The sequence below is a fragment of the Solanum tuberosum genome, unplaced genomic scaffold, assembly GCF_000226075.1.
Source record: "Solanum tuberosum cultivar DM 1-3 516 R44 unplaced genomic scaffold, SolTub_3.0 scf00095, whole genome shotgun sequence".
In the NCBI taxonomy this organism is placed as follows: domain Eukaryota; kingdom Viridiplantae; phylum Streptophyta; class Magnoliopsida; order Solanales; family Solanaceae; genus Solanum; species Solanum tuberosum.
This window is the reverse complement of record NW_006239021.1, coordinates 602,729-623,111: the sequence shown is the minus strand read 5'-3', so window position 1 is coordinate 623,111 and position 20,383 is coordinate 602,729. Positions and strand designations below refer to the sequence as shown.

Below are 20,383 nucleotides of genomic sequence, written 5' to 3'. Positions count from 1 at the left end.
AAATATGATGAAATGAAATAGCATAGCGCTCTAGCTAGATTTGAGTCATGGTCTTAGGGGTGGATCCTTTGCTTATACCAGTTGCACAAGAGAACTCATATGCTCCTTATAGATGCACTGTTAATAATATACTAATTTCTATTATTTTTGAAGTTAATAGGTATACGTGAACCTCGACTGATAAAGGTGATCCGCCTCTGTTATCATGAAAATTTTATCTGGTGTAATTTAAATCATGAAATTGAACCCCCTCTTCCTATCCTTGCTACCTATGAAACGAGTCCCTCTTTCATTCACTAAAGAAGACGCAGCTGATAGATGGATGAATATACATATTTAATGATGCGATTACTATTTCTACACGATTATGTCATGCAAGTCTCAATCCGAGTGATAAATACATCAAGAAAGATATTAGGCAAAATTAGAAAAGTCAACAACTTAGATTTTTTGGAGGTTTCATCGATGTTCAATATACTCGAACTAATCTAAATTCACATCGGGTAGCCCATTTGCAAATAGTGCTACTTATTAAGAATTTTTGTATATTCATAGTTCAAACTTGAAACATGTAAATAGAAAACGAACAACTTAATCTACCGCAACCAACCATTTGATGATAAGCTAAGAAATTAGATAAGAAAATTGAAGGCTAGCTTATGGTAAACCCATAATTATCATCTACTAATTTGTACATATAATATAGAGAGAGAGGGTACGCTACATTGAGAACTTATTCATCTAGGTAGGTAGGTAGCATAGGGCCATAAAAGTAGTACTCTACTAGTCAAAAGAGAAAAAAAAAACTTACAATTATCCATAAGGAAGAAGATAAACATAATATTAACAAACACATGAAAAGTTTTTATTTATTTTTCCTTTTAATTTAACACATGACATCCTTAAGAAGTTTGTACCTACGGGTGGACGTACGAGGTGAAGGTGCACCACCATGATTATTCTTTGGTTTTTGATCATGAGCCGTTGATTCTTCTCTGTGATTATGATGATCATGGTTTTGCTGTTTGATTTTGTCGCCACCTGGATATTCTGATCTGCTGCTACTCATCATGATGCCTTCAGCTGATGATTTCCTAGAAGAACTTCCACGCCTTGAACTGCTGTTTCTTTCTTCACTTTGACACCAGTCACACACCTCTATTCCCTCTGACAATTCACTATAGTAGTTGCTACAATACCTGTAAAACTCCGATACGAATTCAAAATTTAAATTTTATGAGTTCAAATTACTCCATCTTTTACTTGTTACAATTCAAGTTATATATGCATGACTAATTAACTCCTAATAATCATGATCATACAAAACAATAATAATGTTTGATCAGGATCGGCGGTATGAATTCGCAGACTCAAAGCGTTGATTGATCAAAAGACCCTTTGTTTTACTCAATTTAAGTTTGCGTCGTACTATATTATCATAAAACATAAAAAGTAGTACCAGAAGTAATCTTTTCTAGTGATAGGTAAATTTCTGACATGACTAAACGATTCATAGAAAAGTTATTAGAAACATAGTATATTATATGACCTAATTACATAATAATAAATCGTTAATTATTACTTAAAATTAATTAATCTGTAGAAGATCATGAGAAATAATTAGTACGAAATTGTTGGTAGGATGTTTGTTCCCTCTGATAGTGTATGGTGGCGGTGGGTGGACGAGTGTCATGTTTGGTTTGCCACAACCAAGAAAGTTAAAAAAAAAAAATGATAGATGGAGTAATAATACGGACAGAAAATCAGTCAAAAAGACTCTAATGAAAAGCCTGACTGACCCAACACTAACCCAAACTGTGGTTACAAGAAAAGTACTACAACAAAAACAAATTATATGATTGGTGAATTGATCATCAATTGTGAAAAAGGTCATCATTGACATGAATGTGTATGCAGATTTCAACCGAATTTGATGCAAATTTAAAAAGTAAAAAAGAAATTATGATTCAAAACTCGTAAACTAAAAATTGTGAGAATTACTTACGAGTGTTGGTAACGGTGGTAGCACTTGGAGCAGCGGAAGAGCTTTTCCGGGAAGCCAACGTCGCCGCACATGGAGCATACTTTCTGAAGATCCACCATTTTTTTATTTTTTTGTTTGTTTGAAGGCAAAAAGGAAGATGTAGAGAAAGAGAGAAGCAAATGCCTAAAACAACCAAAATAAAAGCACTTTTGAGTCGGTGTTTGCGCGTCATATCTCATTTATATAGAGGGACACTCTTGGTTTTTGGTTTTTTATATATATTATATAGTGGAGCTAGTCTCGATATAATTCTAATAGTTTTGATCAATCTAATAACTTATTAAAGATTTAATAAGTTATATTTTATAATATTATATTTTAATGGATTATATATAATTTTTATTATTTGATTAATTAGATATATGTTAATTAATTAATGTGAGAGGGATATATATATACAGGTAGACCACAGGTTGCTTGCAGTCGTTTTCAGTTAAAGGGATAGAAGGTGTGAACCTTAAAACACTCTGAGCTAAAATTACCTCTATGCCCCTGTGCTTGATATAAGGGTGTGTTTGGTTTTTAAAAAAAGTTTTCCTAAAAATTATTTTGTTGGAAAATAAGGGTTGGGATAATACATTTCACAATATATTTTAATCCAATTTTTATTTATATTTTTGTCATTTTCTGTCTGGCACTTTTTCAGGAATAAAGGTTTTGGTTTACGTCTATTGTTGTAAGTAGCGATGTCAAAATCAAACCCAACTCGTCTAATTTGTTCAATCGTCAATTCATTAGCTTAACTTATTTAATTTATTAAAAATTGAGTTGATATTTAATTTTAATTGGCTCATGAAAAACATGTTAAAATATTTTTAATTTTTTTTTCATTTGATATGTTGTATATAGTCATAATAAAGAATTTTTTTTATTAGATACTTAAAGAACAAATAAAATAATTCAGCTTCGTAAAAATTGAATCGGGTTTAGTCTTAACTACTGTAATTTATTACATAATGACTCAACCCATTTTGACATAAATAAATTTGAATTGGATTGAATCTTGATCCAATTATTATCTTAATTTATTATAATCCGTCCAAATTTAACTCAGTCCACTTAATTACTGCCCCAAATTTTGAGATATTTCAAACAGCGTGAGGAACAATTCATGCCACAAGGGAATTTCGCGTGTAAGTTCTATTTTCACCTTATTAAGAAAATCATATAATCAAAAGAAAAATGTTGATGAAAGTCTTTAAATATATTATATCAAACAAGAATGTGGAACAAAATAATTACATTTTCTCTTATATGAAACAAAAAAAATTCTATCATACTCTCTTTATTTATTTTTATTTGTTTAATATTGCCTTCACATATCTTTTAAGGAGTAATATATTAAATATCAATTTTATTAAATCACCCTTTAATAAATATAATAAATGCAATGTTTTAAAAAATGACTATAGTTAATAATAATGATAAATTTATACTAAGTGGTAAATTATTTTTTAATTTTTAGCATCTATTTTTAATATAATGATAAGTAAAAAAGTAAACATAGGAAGTATTATATATAGTATTAAAATCTCGTGTGTGTTGTGATGATACATTTTCTTTCTCTCGGCTAAATATTACTCCATCTGTTTCAATTTATTTCTCCGATTTAACGTGGTACAAAATTATAAAATAAAATAAAATATTTTTATGATTTTAAATAAAAATATGTAGAATATATCAAAATGTCTTTTATTTTTATAATCTTAAATATGTCATGTAAAACGTTAAAATTATAAAATTATGCAAATAAAGAAAAGATGTGTTTTTCAACTAACTAAAAGTAAAATAAAACAAATAAATTGAAACAAAGAGCGCAGTATACACAATGAGTTACAAGTTGCAACCAATTAGTATTCAGTACGTACATTGTTTCCATGAGAATATACATACAACAAACTGTATAGTCCATTATTTTACTCAGTACTGTAGAGAATAGCATAAGAAAAGTATACTAGGAAAACCTTCTGCTAGCCCAAGATCGTTAACTAAGATCGGAAGATTCAATTAAAGAAGAGGAAGCTAGAAAGGAGAACTTGTTTATGGAAGAAAACTCTTTGATTTGAGTTGCTCTTGGATTAGTTACAAATGACTATGGCCACCCCTATTTATACTAGTGTGGGGATGCTTCTAGAAATTATTCTAGATAGATTTACAAGAAAAATCTAGGTGACCTTAGCTTCTAACTATCTAACAAGAATCTAGATTATTATATACTTTACTATAAATATCTAATTATCTAGAACATCTAGATATTTCTTAAGTATAAATATCAAAGATATTTACTCTACCAAATTCTTGAAAGTTCTACTAAATATCTAAGATATTTTTTGTACCTCCAAAAAATCAACATAAATTTTTCACACTCCCCGTTAAAGTGATTTTTTGGAAACTACCCCACACTTGTCGTGGAGGAGCTCAAACGGAGCTTTGAGCCACATCATGGTGAAAATCTCGGCAATTTCTTTCGGACTCCTCTTGCTTCTTCAAATGATAAAGATTTTCCGTTATCAAATGATCCACGTAAATTATCTCCTTGCTGATTTCTTGAACTCCCCCTTTCTCTTAGCTTCTCGACAACTATATTATCTAGAAAAACACTATCAATTTCCAATGAAGTCTCAACATCAACATAGGATCCACTGCCATATTTTTTTTTTTATCATCTCCTCGATAGATTTTTTGACAGCTTGAGAGCTTTCAAAAATCATATCGTTTGTCTTTTGAGACTGCAATATCAACTTCTTCCTCTATTTGGTCATCATTTTCTCCATTTGTTTCCAATGTTTGATCTAAGTTAGTTACTGAACTCGATATGACTGACAATTGATTAGAGACTTCAACTTCCTATACATCTTTCTCAATACTTTCTCCATAAAGGTCACCATCGGCATATATAGCTCCAGGCACTGCTCGTTCATAATTTATTTCCTTGATTTCTTCGATAGAAGCTATCATGTCACCAATATGAACATCTTCAAGAGTTTCTTGCTTCATTTCGATGACATCAGTGTCTTGCTTCTCCACGTGGTCGACTGCATTATATTCTGAATCCTCGATCCAATCTCTTTCAAGGTTGAGAGAAACCATAGCATCTATTGCTGGAGCCTCAGCTACTAAACACATTCCCCACTTTTCTTCTTCTTCAGTAACCTTTTGAGCCATATTACTCTCATTGGCTCGGCAATATCTTTTTATGTGTCCTACATTACCACATCGATAACATCTGGGAGTATTCTTACCATAATAGTTAGAAGGCTCTTCCTTCTTTCCAGGTGAGCTTAAACCACTTGAGGATCGAGAGTGTGGCATATCTCTCGTTTTTCCATTAAAGTTCCTCTTGTTGGCTACACGAGCATTTTCTTCTCCTTCTTTGACAAATACACTAGCCAACTGATTGGCTAGTAGTTCCTGTGACGACAATAAATTTTCAAACTCCTCCAATGATGGCTGTTGAGCCCATCCTTGAATCGACGTCACAAATGGAATATATTCAAGTTTCAACCCACGAATGACTATACTTCTCATTTGTGCTTCAGAAATAGCCTCCTCCGAATTGAATAAACCTATCTCAGAACATAAGTTCTTAATCTTTAAAGAATACTCGGAGATAGAAAGATTACTTTGAGTGGTGTTAGCCAATTCATTCTCCAATTTCTGCAGCCGAGCTTCATTCTTCTTGTTGAACAAGCGATCAAGGGTCCTCCATATTTCATGAGTTGATTTACACTTTATAATGTGATCAAATAAACCAGAGGAGATTGTCCTCTTTAGAATGAACTCTGCCTTCGCATTAATCTGCTTCCACTTCTTGTATGCACAACTATTTTTCGGTCCGTCAGTAGGAGGACTTGTGTCATTTCCATTAACAACATCCCACAAATCCTCTCCCACAAGATATGATTTCATACATGTATTCCATACCTTGTAATTGGACTGATTCAACAACTCTATCCCCAATCCATTAACACAACCGTTAAAATCCATCTACACAAACTAGTTGAATCTTTCACCAATCCGATCTTGAAATAATACCCCCAAGCCAATCTACGGCTATGGCTCTGATACCATGTAGGGAATAGCAGGAGAAAAGTATACTTGAAAAACCTTCTGCTAGCCCAAGATCGTTAACTAAGATCGGAAGATTCAATTAAAGAAGAGGAAGCTAGAAAGGAGAACTTGTTTATGGAAGAAGACTCTTTGATTTGAGTTGTTCTTGGATTAGTTACAAATGATTATGGCCACCCCTATTTATACTAGTGTGGGATGCTTCTAGAAATTATTCTACATCTTCTAACTAACTAACAAGAATCTAGATTATTCTATACTTTACTATAAATATCTAATTATCTAGAACATCTAGATATTTCTTAAGTATAAATATCAAATATATTTACTCTACCAAATTCTTGAAAATTCTACTAAATATCTAAAATATTTTTTGTACCTCCAAAAAATCAACTGTAATTTTTCACAAGTACATGTAATAACAGGTGTAATCCTTATCTAGTTCATCAAATCAAAAATAATATCCTATTTTAATTATTATTTATTTATATGCAGGTTTTCTTACCTTGTAGGCTAATAAATCAAATGACTGCCCATACAAGAAAACAATCTCATCATTAGACTTAAAAATATTCTTCCACATAATAATTACTATATAGTTAATTAAATAATGACAAATATAACGCACCACCTATATAAGCTTATTCTAATGTGTAGTACATTCTCTGCCCAAAATAAAAAGAATATATGGGGTATACCTTGATAGGAAATATTCTTTATTAATAAATCTTACGTGATATAAATTAAACTTAATTTGAGCTATAAATAAAAAGTGAATGGAGTATAACGTTGCACTTAATACTATGCAAGACATTGAGGATCTTGAGCTTCTATCTGTTGAAGAATGTCGATAAAAATGTTATTGATCAAAATAGCAAGAGGCAATTCAATTAGAACTAAACTTACTTGCTCTCATAAAAGAGATTATAACCTAATTTTCAACTCTTTTCTCATTTTTGAAGTTATATTTAAATACAATTAAGTATGAACATTATTTCGAATTATCATTTTTTATAAAATATAATCAAACATAATACACTACTATATCTTTAATTTCATTTTCAAAAAAATTATTTCTCAAGTACATACTTAGACACTTTGGGAAGAACCTAGCTATACTTTGTAATTGAATTAACACTACGTAGCAGATTATACAGAAAATATTATTGGATTGATTTTAGAGATTTTCCTTAAGATTTTTCTCTTATCACACGAAATCTCTTTCATCGTTATGATATTAAATTATTTAATCTTTTGTAATAATTTTTTAATCTATTTATTATCACTACAATAAATTATGACACGGCTATGCTAAAATAGTCTCTTATTTAATTAATAATTTTATAAGAACTTTTTCCAAAAAAGAAGAAGAAGATAATAATCCTTTATAATTTAAAATAAATAAATAGTATGGCTCAGAAATAATTGAAAATAACAAAATAATATAAAGATATGCATATAAAATCTCTTCCCTATATGTGATCAGATCAAAACTTGTAAATGAGTTCACGTTTTTCTTTCATTTTTCAATCTTCTTTTTTTTTGTGGTTCTTGGAAATTGAAATTGCGTTATTTTATTTTTTTGTTTTCTTGCGATTCTTTTCAAATTTACTTGTTTAAACTTTACTCTGCCCCCTATTTATAAAAAAAAATTGTATTTTATTATATTAATGAAAAATAGGTAAAAGGAAGAAAATTTACATAAATTTTTTTATCTTAAACTACGATAGCGACTAAAGTGATGCACTAAAACTTAAAAAGAAGTTTATAAAACTATCCTTTTTTATCAAATACTGTACTAATATTTTTCGTAGACTACTTTATAATAGGAAAAAAAACTTTATTTGATTATCGACTTCCATCACTCTTGATTGTAGTTTTTAATATCTTTTATTTATTTGATTATCGAGATTTAACACCTCGTAAGTTGCTAGACTTTTTAAATATTTTCCCTTTACTTTGATTAGACAATTGAAATGAAAACGACCTAATGACAATAACATAAAGAATAAAAGTTCTCTTATGTCGAGCATCGAAATAATTACTAATTATTAAGTAGAGGGAGTCATGGTGATGGTGGGATAGGGTAAATAGTAATTCTTAATCAGAAATTTCGAGTTCAAATCAATAAATATTTATAAAAAAAAATTTAATGAGTGTCATGCAAATGTAGATAAATCATATTTCAATTTGGATATTAAATATTGAGCATAAGTAAAATAATTTTATTCCATCTGTCTAATTAATATAACACATTTTTTTAGTCAAATTAAAAACGAATGACATATTTTATATTTAGTATTCTCTTTGTTTCAATTTGTTTAACCTCTTCTTTTTAATCCGTTTAGAAAAGAATCATCTTTTCCGTTTTTAGCAACTCTTTAATTTTAATTTTTTTACGTGACATGTTTAAGTACACATGATTAATTTTTTTTGATATATAACATATCTTTAATTTTAGACAACAAAATTCAAAAGTCTTTTTTTTTTCAACTTCATGTCAATTTAAAATAGGTCAAACAAATTAAAATAGAGGAAGTAACAATTTAACTTTAAAATATTTGTTTTATTCTTAATAGAATGATTTATAGTCATAGATATATCTATGAATTGATCTCTATCTTTTTCTTATGTATTGTATATCTCTCCCAAACCAAATGAATACCATCACTATTTATAGTAGAAGAAGTCTTCCTAGCAATGAATAGGAAGATAATGGTGTAGTAAATAGTGAAGATAATGGTTTTAGGAGTTACATAGGTTACAAGGATAATGGAGGAGTAAAGAATGGAATAATGAGAGGGGTAACCAATGCCTCTAACGTGCACTTGCACAACGGCCAAGTTTCCAACGTTCACAGAAAGCAGCAAAGTGCATAATGCCTATGGTCATTAATTGACCACTAAGTAATGAGGTACAAATGCATGTAACTCCCACGTCCTCTATTCTATCTTCATGGCAGAAAGGCTATACTAAGTTTTAACAAATTAATATACAAAATATTAATAGTAAAATGCTAATAAACCAACAGTCACTTTAGGGCCATTCGCTTGACCCAGATTATAACAGCAGTTGGCTGTATGTATTATGTTTTGCTTACCGTAATTGGGCTAAGCTGGTAAAGAAAAGCTTGCAAGTAGTTGGGACCATAACTGAAGGTTGTTGGAGGATTTTTAGGTCCATTATCGTATGTAACACGATTATCAAGAGCAGTTACTACTTCTGTTGATGCAAATGCCTGCAGTTACAAAGTATATTTAGTTCCAAATATGTAAGGGGTCGTTTGGTGTGAGGGATAATATCAAATAGTCCCGGGATTAAATTATAGTACCGCTTATTTTGTTGTTTGGTTGGCAAGTTCGGGATAACTTATCCCGGGATTAATAATTAGTACCGGGATAAGTTATCCCTCTCCTTGGGTGGTATAGTAATCCCGGGATAACTTATCCCGGGATAAAATAGGTAAATGACAAAAATGTCTCTTTCAACCCTTTTGTTGTATCACTTTTTACCTTAATGAAGGGCATTTTTGTAAATAAATAAATTGTTCTTAAAATTTATTATTTTGAATATAACAAACCAAACACTCAATAAAAAATAATCCCAACACAACTTATCCCATCATAACTAATCCCAACATAACTTATCCCAACATAACTTATCCCATCATAACTCATTTTCAAACCAAACGACCCCTTAATCTACAAATATCAAAAACCTTTATTTCTTTCTCAAACTTTGTTCAAACCAAATAATGTCATAATTATTCAGTCTAGCTCATCATGACTAGATCATGACCTTAGGTGAAACTGATCTTGATCGAAAGAACGGAAAATCCCAACAAACATAAAAAAAAAAAACTTCATGTCAAGTTGAATAACGTTACATAAATTAGATGGGAAAAAGTAAATATATTTTAATTAGGTGAGCCTAGCTAGCTAGTTAGTGAAGGGAGACAAAATAATGGGGAGCAAAGAACATGTTCTGTCAGTTTACTTTTTTCGATTGGTAGCTTTCCTCTGCCCTTGGGGGGAAATAAAGGAGAGAATATATCACCACATTTTTATAGATTTTAATTAAGTACTGATTCCATAGAAGATTAGGGAACAGATACTCCTAATTAATTTTATCATGCAAAAAATAAAAATACTTTTATGGTGTGGTAAGATGGAGGCAGAAAGGTCATATCTTTCCTTTTATGAAATTAAAGATTCTATTTATAAAGGAGATTTAATTAAATGCTTTGTTGGTGGACATGATGAAGAAATAGACGTTTTAGTATATGCTCAAAATATGGAGTTACGTTACATCTTTTCTTTTAGTACCATAGAAAAGAGAGAAATCGATATTTAACGATATATAGTATAAGTTTTATTAGATTCACACTGTAAATAATTTATATGTAATAACATGGCTATCATATCAATATTGTGGAGTGTAAAGTGTGGAGGGTAGAAATATGCAGTGTTGTCTTGTTTTTTGAGGGATTTAGTCTTATTTTTCACTGTCGTTTTTTCTTATTCATACCAACTTTGATATGTTATACTCGAGCTGAGGATCTTTTAAAAATAGTTTATTTACCACTATGAGATAGAAATATAATCTACCATGCATATTCAAAATCAGTTATAATCTTTCACTAAATATGTTATTGTTGACGACTATGATAACAAGTTCACTATGAAAATTGAAAGTTACATATATGTGTTATTGATCAATTTAACATATATAGCTAAAGGTATCAAAATTATTTTCATATCAGTACACGTAACATAAAGTCGGAAGTTGGAATGCATGATCAATAAAAGTACACTCAAAATCATCAATAAATCAATTTAATATGCACACTTGTTTGATAGGACTTCTTTTTATATTTCTGATTTGAGTATGATCAATCAAATCTTCCTGTGAATATTTTAGTTGGCACCTTCAAAAAGTTTCTCACTTTATTTCTTAAAATTTAGTTTTCTTCACTTATTCTTTATTGATATTTGTTTCTCCTTGTATGTATCTAAATTTTTTGGCATTGCCAAAAATGCCATGTACAAGTTGTTTTAAAAATACATAGTATATATTTAAGAATTGCCTCTAAAAATTGTCCCATCCACAAAAAGTTTTCATCCTATAACGTGATATGATATTAACTAGTTGTAAAAGATTTGTAAGGAGAATAAAATAAAATCGCCATACCACTAGGGATCTCACCTAATATTGATTGTTTCAGAGTTTATAATTCATATTCTCAACTTATACTTCTTCTTTTTTACCACCTAATGTCCGGTATTCATATTAGAGTTTGATTAAATTTGTTTTCGTGCCGGAAAGTTTCACATTGGAGGATAAAGTGCTCCCTAGCAAAGCCAAATTCGTACGTAGATAAACTCGAATTTGAGACATCTGGTGGTGAAGAATGATTCTCAATTTATACTTAATAGGTCCTTCACATCAATATAATGTAGATATGAATCAGTACTATATTCTAATTCACTGGTATTTTTAAAGTATCAACATCATCTTTTTAGATTGAAAATGACTTAAAAGGAGTACTGATTTTAGCTCCTTTATTTAATTCCTTTAAGGAACAGGACTAGAGTTAAAGTGGAGGCTTCACGCAACAGTAAAATTTATCGTTATACGATTAGAATGTCACCGATTACATTTAAGAAGCTTAGTTGCTAGCTCCTTCATATATATAGTAAGATTTGGTAGGAGTATATAAAGTTGCATGGTGCATCGATCACCTAGTTATCGTTATCGCTCGGGAATTAAAATGAATACGCATCCTATATATCTAGTATATTGATCTTGTATATATTTCCTTCTCCGACATCTTACTGATTAACTCCACGATGACAAAATCTTATCTTTTGTGTTAATCGAGTTGTTTTACTCCTAGACAAATTAATAGTGGATGCACTACATCAAAAATGATCTTTAGCGGCAAATAATTAATGGGATAAGCTCAATTACCGCTAAATATGTATTTTTAGCGATAATTAGCACACTTTATATATGTCCCTAAAACCTTTATAGCGACATTTGATCTAATGACACTTAACTAATGCCGGTAAAACTTTTAGCACTCTTTATTAATACGTTTTAATTGCCGCTAAAAGTTGTTTTTGTTGTAGTGATGGAAGAGAATAGATTAGTGGTTTTAGTTGGAGTCAAATTATCAAATAAACAATCTTATGCACAAATGTAATACAATAGTAAAATATTTCGATTATTTTTCAGATTTCACATATAGAGAGCTTAATTAATATCATGCTCATTTTATCATTAGTTTTTAAAAAGTGTGTGGGGTGGGGTGGGGGGCTATATTAGGGACAATGATTTGATGTTAATCCAATGAGAATTGTTGCTTTTAAGCTAAAATTAGTATAAAGAAACCAAAGGACAAGCTTTAGTACCTATATACAAGGAGCATTAGTATATATAGGTTTAGTTAACTAATCATGATTTATGGACAAAAGAGTACATAGTGAGTAGTAGATAAGACACTTTATTCAGATTTGTGCTCAAGAAAGACCAAAAAAGAATGGCTTGAAATTGGATTCCATCAACTTTTGCAATTTGCTCATGATTCCTAAATTAATCCTAATTAAGCTTCAAACTTCAAACCCTAAATTATACTTAGCTATCCAATCAATCTCCTTCATTACTCAATCGACTACAGCTGGAACTCATCATATTAATTGGTGCTACTCTCTATTACAATCGAACCCTAGCTAGGATTGTGCTTAAAGACACACCCCACTATAGGCGGACCCAAAATTTCCGTCAAGGGATTAAATAATATAATGAAATAAACACAGAAAAAAACATATATAAACAATAATACTAGTATATGTATAGCTAGTATGATTTTTTTGTTACAAGTCCAAATGAACCCCTCGCACCCACGTGGCTTTGCTCCTTGACCCCATCGGCCATTTGCCAATTGTTCTTCTTTGGAGATATCTATGTATAGAGTATCATCACTGTCGTATTTGGTTTCTCATGTAATTATTTTTTATGTTATAACTTAGACTCTTTAAAAATATAATAATTATAATTGTGTCAGATTTGCTAAAATTGCTTCAATTTTGAGAAAAATCAAATTAATATGCATCCAACCACACATTTAAAGAATCTAAGCAACATAGTGTAGCACTGCATTAGTATATTATTGGTTTGACATGATTTATCAAATAATTTCCTCTTGTGATCCTAACTTGATTTCTTCTTAGAGAACCACACATTTTTAATCATAGACTATATACATTGTATATGTTTACATACTAGCATGCAAGTAGCATAACAAGAACTTTGCACAGCCGTTGTCGGCTTTTATATATACTCACAATATCTGATTAATTATATTCATCAGATTTCTCATATGATATTTAATACCCTCTTTGAAATCCGACTAATCAGAATTTCTCTCCCAAGATCTGAATGATAAATAATATGTACAATGAATTATACACGCAAAGAAAAGGGACTTCACCCCCACCACCCACCCCTTATCTCGTTCTTCCAACCCCATACCCCTTTTAGGTTTCCCCAAATTAAACTGAGCCCCTATACCATATAATCCTCTTTCAACTTTTTTGGTAAGAATCTATTTGAATGGGTTTATTTTAAGTTAAAATGATTTTAAAGTATTTGAATAAATACAAAAAACAACATAACTATTTGATTTTAAAAATAAATTTATTTTGATTTATAAGTAAAAAAAATAAAAGTCAATTCAAACAGACTCGTAATCAGAACAAGGAGGAGGAACCTTTTAGCATAGCGTGAAGTGTTTCCTAAAAGAAGTAAAGGCCCAATTCTTCTTTTGTTTGGTTTCGTCCTTTTGGGCCCACAAACCCACATTAAACCCCCAAGATTTTCCCTATGATTTTCTCTCTCTCAGTACAACTCCCAAACGAAACCTTCATGTCCATCCACGTGCCTTCTTTTTCTTCTCTCTTTCATATTTCCAACTTCCTCCGACAAACATTATTATAGAGACAATAATAGTTATCTAAAACTATATTCGATTTCTCAGTTAACTTGTACGTATCTTGATTAATAATTTTATTGACATATGAAATAGATCATCAAGTGCCTTAGCCTTTGCTAGAATTTTAATTTGAGATTTCATGATTAACCACTTGGACACATTGATTTAACCGAGAAAGTTCTCTAATTTTGACCTTGACATTGATTGGAGGGTGGTCTGGTATCGATCCTCCTCAATGTCTTATGAGTTGAGTTTGTCGCATAGAATTTGACTAGTGCAAGTTACATCTTAGGTGTGATTTGCAGATCGCCTTGTTGAATAAAGAAAAACATGTTAAGCAAGCATTAGGTAGCAATTTAATGAGCTGAAAGATAAATTAACCATCCAAAACATGAAAACTGTTAAATTAGGTCTTAGGCCTAACTCACACCCCAAAAGTTAGCTCAAAGGGAGGAGGATTACCCAAACATTATAAGGAGTCCACTCATCTCATTAACCACCGATGTGGGACTTTTGTCATTCTTTAACACCCCACTTCACGCCCAGTGCTGCTTAGCATCTGGTGCGTGGGCAATTTTGATTTTGGGGGCCCCAACATTGGGTGAGACGGGCCCTGCTCTGATACCATATTAAATTAGGTTTTAAGCCTAACTCACACCCCAAAAGCTAGCTCAAAGGGAGGAGGATTACCCAAACCTTATAAGGAGTCCACCCATCTCATTAACCACCGATGTGGGATTTTTGTCATTTTTTAACAAAAACGACAGCCAATTAGGAAATGAATAAGATTTGAGCGTTTTAGGAGATAAGATGTCTAAAAATATGAGGTCTAGATCAGGCCTTAAGGACAAAGAGAAAGATTGATGTGAAATGTACCTTAATAATAATGTACCATTTGCATTAGCTGTAGTAGGCCGCAGTTTTTCTCTCCAATGATCAAATAAAGCATTTTTAGTACTTCAGTTACACGTTATTTTCTGTATAAGATATTTATCATTTCAAAAAATCACAGCAACACACCATTCTTCCATTATTAAGTACTACAGTACTATATTATTTTTTATTTTAGGTAGTCTCTATCTCTACTCTCAAATTTATCGTGACTCCACTCATTCAGATTTGTATTAGATAGAATAATTAAAGAGTAGCGTGAATGTTCTATATTGTTAACTTTTGAGGGATTTTTGTAGTGTCTAGAGATAATAGCGAGGATATTTTTTATCTCAAAATGTAACGGAGTATATAAATAGTCTATTTTACATAATTCAAGAGCAATTTTGACCTTTTAATGTTTTTTTATAACTACTTTGTTTAGCTATACTTAAGTTGAAGATCCTTCAAATATAATAGGGAGGTAGAAATCAAATCTGTATCATTTGTGGATTTTTGTTGTAACTAGAGTTGTAAAACTCTACCTTCAAATAGTTTTCGAATAACACGACTCAAATTTGAGATTTCTGATTAAATACGAAAAAATCTAAACGATGGATCATCCCACAAGATTCTTGTTTTCAGTAGTGTAATTATCAGGGGGCATGAGAGCCACACAAATGGCAGGTCTGTTTTTTATTTTGCCGTATATCATGTAATGACAAGTACAGCATACGGACCATTTTGCTCCCTTGTGGGAAAATTATATAATTAACACTCATCATATTTTTGGCAAAAGTAGTAGGGACCTTTTTGGATGTAAAATGTGAACTGCAGGTGGGTTCCATTTACTTTGACCTAAAGTTTAGGCCATTGATGCAATTTCATCATCAATGAGGGACCATCACCTGCAAAGCATGTGCTTCACACTTTTGTTGCCATGGGACCTTTCCTAACTTTGGCTATCTTCTGCACAAATAAGAACCTTTAGTATATAAAGTTGCCCACCCAGCACAAGTACATGACATAAGAAATAGTACATGATAGGGTTGCAACTACAACAGACAGTAGCGGAGATAGAATTTTAATTTTATGTATTTTGGATTTTAGAATGACGACTTTAAATGGTAGTAATATATAAGGGTTCCATATTTGAACAAAAGCAACTAGTTCGGTCGAATCTGTGTACAGGTTACTAGCTCCATCCTTAACTAGAGCACTACAATTTCTATCCCCATACAACAATCATAACTATATCTTATACTCAAAGAAGTCAGGGTTCTAACCTGATGTTGCTCGGACTCTTCCAAAAAATGTTATCAGGTGCGTGGTGGATCCTTCAAAAGTAGTGCAATTTTGGAGGATCTGACACGGATGCAACAACATTGTTGGAGAGTCCGAGCAACTTAGGTTATGACATTCATTGTTGATTAAAGTCATGTATTCAATTATTACTATGTCAATTACCAAAATTTCACAGTACAAAAGAGGATATGGTACTCCAAAGTCAAAAAATCACATGATTAGTCATGGCTTGAATTGTGCATAATTGGAGACAACCCATGTACAAGGTTTGAGTAGTGGAGAAAAGGAACAAGGCAATTAGAGGGTGCTGACTGCCTTCAGAGTTTGTGACAGACATCAAAAGTCCAAAGACAAATGGATGAAATTTTTAAAAGAACAAAAAATATCCAAAGATGACTTTCTGTTTTGCTAGACAGAAGATACAAACAATTATTTAAATCTGCAATTTAGTTATTGGATTCTTCCTCAATAAACAAAAATTAAGATCACAGAAAAAATGGTTTGGGATCTACTTGAATTTACAAGGTAGCACACTTGAAGACACATATACCACTAAACCAAAAATGATCTTTAGCGTTAATTAGTTAGCGACAATAGCTTAATTGTGACTAAATATGTTCTTTTAGAGACAATTAACACTCTTTATAAATGTCGCTAAAGTCTATAGCGACATTGGATCCAATGACAATTAACTAATGCCAGTAAATACTTTAGCACTGCCGCTAAAAAACTATTTTTGTTGTGGTGTACATCTAGCCTCTAGGTGGTGGATCGAATCTCCTCGCTGGAAAATTACATCGTGCATATAGGGTTACATTTTTGTTTTATTATTTATATATATACATACATTAGACCTTTTGACACAAACAAAAAAACATAGATCAATGGTGAAGGGAATGCAAATTCTCTTTAGATGATGATATAGATTCAATTTTCGTTACACAGTTTTAAATGTTTTTAGCTCTTTGTGTGTTTGCTTCTTTAAGTTTTTGAATCCCCTTTGACAAAAATCTTGTCTCCGTCACTACGCATCTTATATACAATCTGCAAATGTATATGAGACTTGGAGCATCTTTTTTGAGATTTGAGAGTAAAACAAGAGGTATGGTATACATGATATATACATCCACTTAGAAGGAGTGTTGACATAGAGCATATATATATATATAAATAAATGTTTATATCTCTCTGTTTCACCCAAAATGGTCAAAGCAGTGTGTGTTGCCTTGTCTATACTGCATTGTGGAGTTACACTAGTTCTTTTCTTGCTAGAAGTCATATCATACTCTTGTGTTACAAGAATGAAACCTCCAAACTAAAAGTATTTTCTCTCTTTGTTAGTATCATTTATTAACAACTAAATTGGATATTATAGCACAACAGAACAAGTAACAGTATTGGCATAGAACTTCCAATCAGAAAAATGAATGCAAAAGATGTCAAATGCACAATAATGCGAATTAATTAAGATTACTTTTTTGTACCAACGAATTTTAATTGTATTTATTAGTGTTTTAAATGTCAAAAGAGAAATTAGAAATTAAGTCTGAACAATTCAATTTGAGATGGCAACATGGTTTCAATAAAGGCTAAAATAGTTGTAATAGTTTCAAATCAGCCCTCACTAGTATTTTCTCCGGGCTGGTTGTTCAAAACCCAACAACTAATATTGGTAATATTTTATTTTGTTCATCTTCAAATTTATTTTATTTTAACCTTTGTAAAATGAAAGTTCAAGTCACACCAAATTATACAATCGAATAGTAATCTAAAGTCAATTTTAATAAGACGCCTTAAAACACATTAAGAGATCTCTTTTTTGTTCTTACATACTACTTGTTTAATTCAATTCTAGTTCTTTTTTATTTAAATTTTGTGCTTTATTTTAATAATACTTAATATTATTTTAAATGAAATTTAAATCATAAAATTCATTATAAAAAATTGAAATCTAAAACAACATTTTATTAGCCTCGCTCTTAAGCCACCCAACATAGTTGTGTAAACACTAATCACACCTTGATAACAAAAGAAAAATCATTTATGGATCTTCAAAACTGTTACTATTATAAGTGACTCTGTTATTGATCTTATATTCAACTTGTTTGATTACAATTGACTAATTAATGCGTAAAAGTTCTTAATCCATAATTGAGTAACGTTGATCAACTTACTTAAGTAAGGGTTAGTATTGAAACTACAGGAATTACATAACTTAATTTCATTTACAAGTTTTAATTAGTCATAGTTAATCAGTTAGTTACTTCACTACAAAAGGAACCCCAGTTACCAACAAAAATATTCGTTGGCAAATTGAGTTACCAACCAAATGCCAACTTATATTAATCTGTTGCTAAAAGGCTCGTCGGTAAATATTACCAACCAATTTTAATTTGTTGGTAAACTTACCAACCAAAAATCAGTTGGTAAACACTCAAAGATGTTGTTACAAAATTTTGAAACATGGCCCTGAAATTTCCGTTGGTAAATTCACCAACTAATTTTTGGTTAGTATATCGGTAAATTTTTTTCTTCATTATTTGATTCCGTTGGTAATACGTTGATAATTATAGTAAATTTGTGTTGGTAATTTACCAATAAATTTTTAAATACTTTTATTTTTTTTGGTTTCCCTATCCGGTGTCTGGTTACCCCACACCGGAGCCCGACTAAAATCCGGATTCACGCCGGGAAGTCCCACATTAGGGAGTAAAGCGCTCCCTAACAAAGCTGACTCTGTACCCAAGGGGAATCGAACCTGAGACCTCTTGGTTAAGAATGATGCAGTAATTACCACTCCACCACAACCCTTGTTAGTAATAAATTTTAAATACGTTAGTATGATTATTTGTTTTTCTAATAAATTTACTAATTGATTATTAGTTTGTTGGTAATATATCATTCAAGGCGACTTCGTACCCAAGGGGAATCGAACCTAAGACCTCTTGATTAAGGATGTAAGAGTACTTACCACTCCACCACAACCCTTGTTGGTAATAAATTTTAAATATGTTAGTATGATTATTTGTTTTCTAATAAATTTACTAATTAATTGTTAGTTTGTTGATAATATATCATTCAAGTTCAATGTTAGGTTAGTAATTGATTGACAGTATGTTCAAAATATTATTAACTAAATGATTATCCAATAGTAAAATATTTATTAATTTATTGCATTTAAAAATCTAAGAGCACGAATATAAATCCAAAAATACTAATATCAATTTTATAAATCATATTTGAATGAAACAATGCAAAATCTATAATAACAAGTTAAATTAATCTCAATATGACACATATCATTATATCAAAAATTTAATTTGAGCATGTTTACCAAAAATATTGACTAAAGTGAAATTTTGGCCAAAAGTTAAAAGTTAAAACGCCTAACGGTACACACTGAATATGAAAACTTCAAAATCCAAATCAACCATCCTATAAGACGAAAAATGACCTTCCAGAGCTAACCGCGCTAACAAAATTCAAATTTGAACATGTTTCCCAAAAAAATTGACCTAGTTCAAATTTTACCCAAAAGTTAAAGGTTAAAACGCTTAACGACACAAACTGAAAATAAAAGTCTCAAAACCCGAACCAACCATCCTATGCGACCAAAACTGAACTTATATGGCTAACCGCAGTGACAAAGTTTTAATTCGAGTACGATTACCAAAAATATTGACTAAAGTGAAATTTTGGCCAAAAGTTAAAAGTTAAAATACCTAACGGCACAAACTAAAAATGGAAGCCTCAAAACCCGAACCCTCTATCTTATTACATCAAAAATGACTTTCCGTATCTAACTGCACTGACGAAATTCTCATCTGAGCACGTTTATCAAATATATTGACCGAAATTAAATTTTGGCCAAAATTTATAAGTTAAAACACCTTATAACGGCACACACTAAAAATGAAAGCCTCAAAATCCGAACCAACCATCCTATTAGATAAAAAATGACCTTTGGAGTAAATTACGCTGACGGAATTCTCATCTGAGCACGTTCACAAAAATATTGACCAAAGTCAAATTTTGGCCAAAACATAAGATTTAAAACACTTAACGGTACAAACAAAAAACGAAAGCCTCAAAACTTGAACCAA

General features: G+C 31.0%; 2 protein-coding genes across 2 annotated transcripts; both read right to left on the bottom strand.

Annotated features, from left to right (window-relative positions):
* Nucleotides 1–657: 657 nt before the first annotated feature.
* Nucleotides 658–2,236, bottom strand: LOC102585259 (uncharacterized). The gene is made up of 2 exons (XM_006347856.2): nt 2,006–2,236; nt 658–1,199 (listed from the first exon to the last, which is right to left on the bottom strand). Exons 1-2 carry the CDS (start codon nt 2,221–2,223, stop codon nt 887–889), a joined length of 531 nt encoding a protein of 176 aa, XP_006347918.1. The 5' UTR covers nt 2,224–2,236; the 3' UTR covers nt 658–886.
* Nucleotides 2,237–4,891: 2,655 nt separating this feature from the next.
* On the bottom strand, nt 4,892–6,031 carry LOC107060739 (uncharacterized). Its single transcript, XM_015308969.1, has one exon. The coding sequence runs from the start codon at nt 6,029–6,031 to the stop codon at nt 4,892–4,894; it is 1,140 nt and encodes a 379-aa protein (XP_015164455.1).
* Nucleotides 6,032–20,383: the final 14,352 nt, after the last annotated feature.